Below are 2586 nucleotides of genomic sequence, written 5' to 3' on the forward strand. Positions count from 1 at the left end.
CCCGCCACCTTAGGTGTACGTGGCTGGCGCCTTAGCGGGTTGAGCTATAGGCGCCGAGCCCAGCCAATTTTCTGTAAGAATTTATCCTAAGAATGTGGACCAAAGATTAAACTATAATAATGTTCATTATAAACCTGTGTATAACAAATAGCCTAAATGACTCACACTGTTGAATTAAATAAATCACTGAACATATATAGACTATGTACTTATTACATGTACTTTAAATATATAGAAAGACGAAACAAGGAAAAGGAGATGGGCAGAAGAAGCATATAAATATTATGCTTAAAGTCCTAGCATGATGGTGACAAGAGTGTGCCATCTTGTCCATGGTAGCAGAATCACGTGTATGCTTATTTGAACAGGATATTTCCTTGTCTCCTCAGGAAGATCAATGACAGCTATCTTGCTTTCTCTGCCATTCAGATATATACATTTTATTAAGTGTCTTTCAAGTGTTTTATTAATAAGTATAAGTAGAAAAGTTTCAAAACAGAATTAACAAGGCTCGGTGCCTGTAGGTCAGCGGCTAGGGCACTAGCCACATACACTGGAACTGGCAGGCTCGAATCCAACTCAGGCCTGCCAAACAACAATGACAACTACAACCAAAAAAAGCCAGGCACTGTGGTAGGCACCTGTAGTCCCAGCAACTCGGAAGGCTGAGGTAAGAGAATCACTTAAACCCAAGAGTTTGAGGTTGCTGTGAGCTGTGACGCTACAGCACTCTATCCAGGGTGACAGCTTGAGACTCTGTCTCAAGAAAAAAATAAACAAAAACCCCCCCAGAATTAGCAGGGGATAAATTAATGGCTTATATACTATATCTGCCTCATCCTTATCTCAAAGGTGTTTTATATATAGCGTGTTAAATTAGATGACTTACCACAATCTATCATTTCAAAATCACCATTTATCTTTTTATTGTATGCCACAACTTCTCTTGGAATACTTTTCAACAGAACACTTCTGTATACCTACAGGCAAGAAGGGGAAAAAAGGACAGTTGAGTCACAAAGAAGCACAAGTTAAAGCAAGATCAAAATGTAAAGGAAGAAAATATCAAGCCAATTAAAAAATGTTTACCTGTATAAAGTAGTAATCAAGGGTAAGATATTATTAGCTCTGGTAACTGTAGACTATGGCAAACATCCTAAAAGAGGGGATACTGAGGCAGAGCCTACCATCTTAAATGTGACATCTTAGTTTACAAAACAGAAGACGAACTAAGTAGCAACTAAAGACTGATCATCGGCTCGGCGCCTATAGCTCAACTGGCTAAGGCACCAGCCACGTACACCTAAGGTGGCGGGTTCAAATCCCCAGCCCGGACCCGCCAAACAACAATGACGGCTGCAACCAAAAAAAAATAGCCGGGTGTTGTGGCGGGCGCCTGTGGTCCCAGCTACTTGGGAGGCGGAGGCAGGAGACTCGCTTGAGTCCAGGAGTTGGAGGTTGCTGTGAGCTGTAATGCCACGGCACTCTGCCCAGGGGGACAGCTTGAGGCTCTGTCTCAAAAAAAAAAAAAAAAAAAGACTGATCACCAAGTTTTGCCAAATAAAGATCTGAATTTGTTCTTCCTTCCTTTAAATTGGTTAACACAACAATCATTTGATTTCAATGGTTCTTATGTTCCTGTCCCCAGCCCATTCCCACTCCTTTTAGATGGCCACATAATCTTCAAGGACATTCTACACCTCTATAGGTTTTGTTCCTGATGAATTTTTCTGAAGAGGCCCAGAAACTCTTAAGCTTAGCTTGTCACAGGATATAACAAATGCCTGTACTTCATACTATATTGCTCAATATCAGTGTATTTTGGGGTTTAAGAAGCGAAATCATTTGTGGCGCTCTCTCTCTTTTTCTATGATCTCCAGGGCCAGAGAAGAGGCCATTATGTTCCCTGTGAGCCGAAAAGCTAGGTTCTTTAATAGTCAAACCCTTAGGGCAACCTACTTGTGTTCTTCAGCTATAATAATAACATGAAGTTAACATTAAATGCTGACTATGTGCTAGGCCATTAGGCTAACATTTTTCATTTCTTTGTTTTTGTTTTTGAGATAGTCTCTCTATCTTGCCCTCAGTAGAGTGCTGTGCTGTCACAGCTCACAGCAACCTCAAACTCTTAGGCTTATGCAAGTCTCTTGCCTCAGCCTCTCAAGTAGCTGGGACTGCAGGCACCTGCCACAATGCTGGCCATTTTGTTGTTGTTGTTGTTGTTGTCGTCGTCGTTGTTTGGCAGACTTGGGCTGGGTTCAAACCTGCTGGCCCCAGTATATGTGGCAGGTGCTGAGCCAACATTTTTCATTTCTATGACTGAAGGCTTTTACGGGACTTTCACCACAGCTGGTAGAATAAAATATCAGAAATGCTTCATATCATCTATCCAAAGATGCAACTGTTCTTATCAGATGAGAACAAGAGAAGCTGGAGTTAATAAATTCTCAGTATTTACTAGATTTAAATCTTATCAGAGAATCAAGACTCATATAATTAAAGACTATTATTATTATTTTGAGATAGAGCCTCAAGCTATCACCCTGGGTAGAGTGCCGTGGCATCACAGCTCACAGCACCCGCCAC

General features: G+C 41.3%; 1 protein-coding gene across 1 annotated transcript in view; it reads right to left on the bottom strand.

Moving 5' to 3' along the window:
- Nucleotides 1-889: 889 nt before the first annotated feature.
- The window catches only part of RBL1 (RB transcriptional corepressor like 1), a gene marked incomplete at its 3' end in the record, with an annotated part of 71099 nt that continues 69402 nt past the window's right edge, over nt 890-2586 (bottom strand). The window contains exon 18 of the mRNA XM_003787800.3: nt 890-980. Within this exon, the coding sequence (XP_003787848.1) occupies nt 890-980 (91 nt within the window). The remainder of the gene's footprint in view (nt 981-2586) is intronic.

This window comes from Otolemur garnettii, unplaced genomic scaffold, assembly GCF_000181295.1.
Source record: "Otolemur garnettii isolate 467f Iridium unplaced genomic scaffold, OtoGar3 scaffold00023, whole genome shotgun sequence".
Taxonomy (NCBI): Eukaryota; Metazoa; Chordata; class Mammalia; order Primates; family Galagidae; genus Otolemur; species Otolemur garnettii.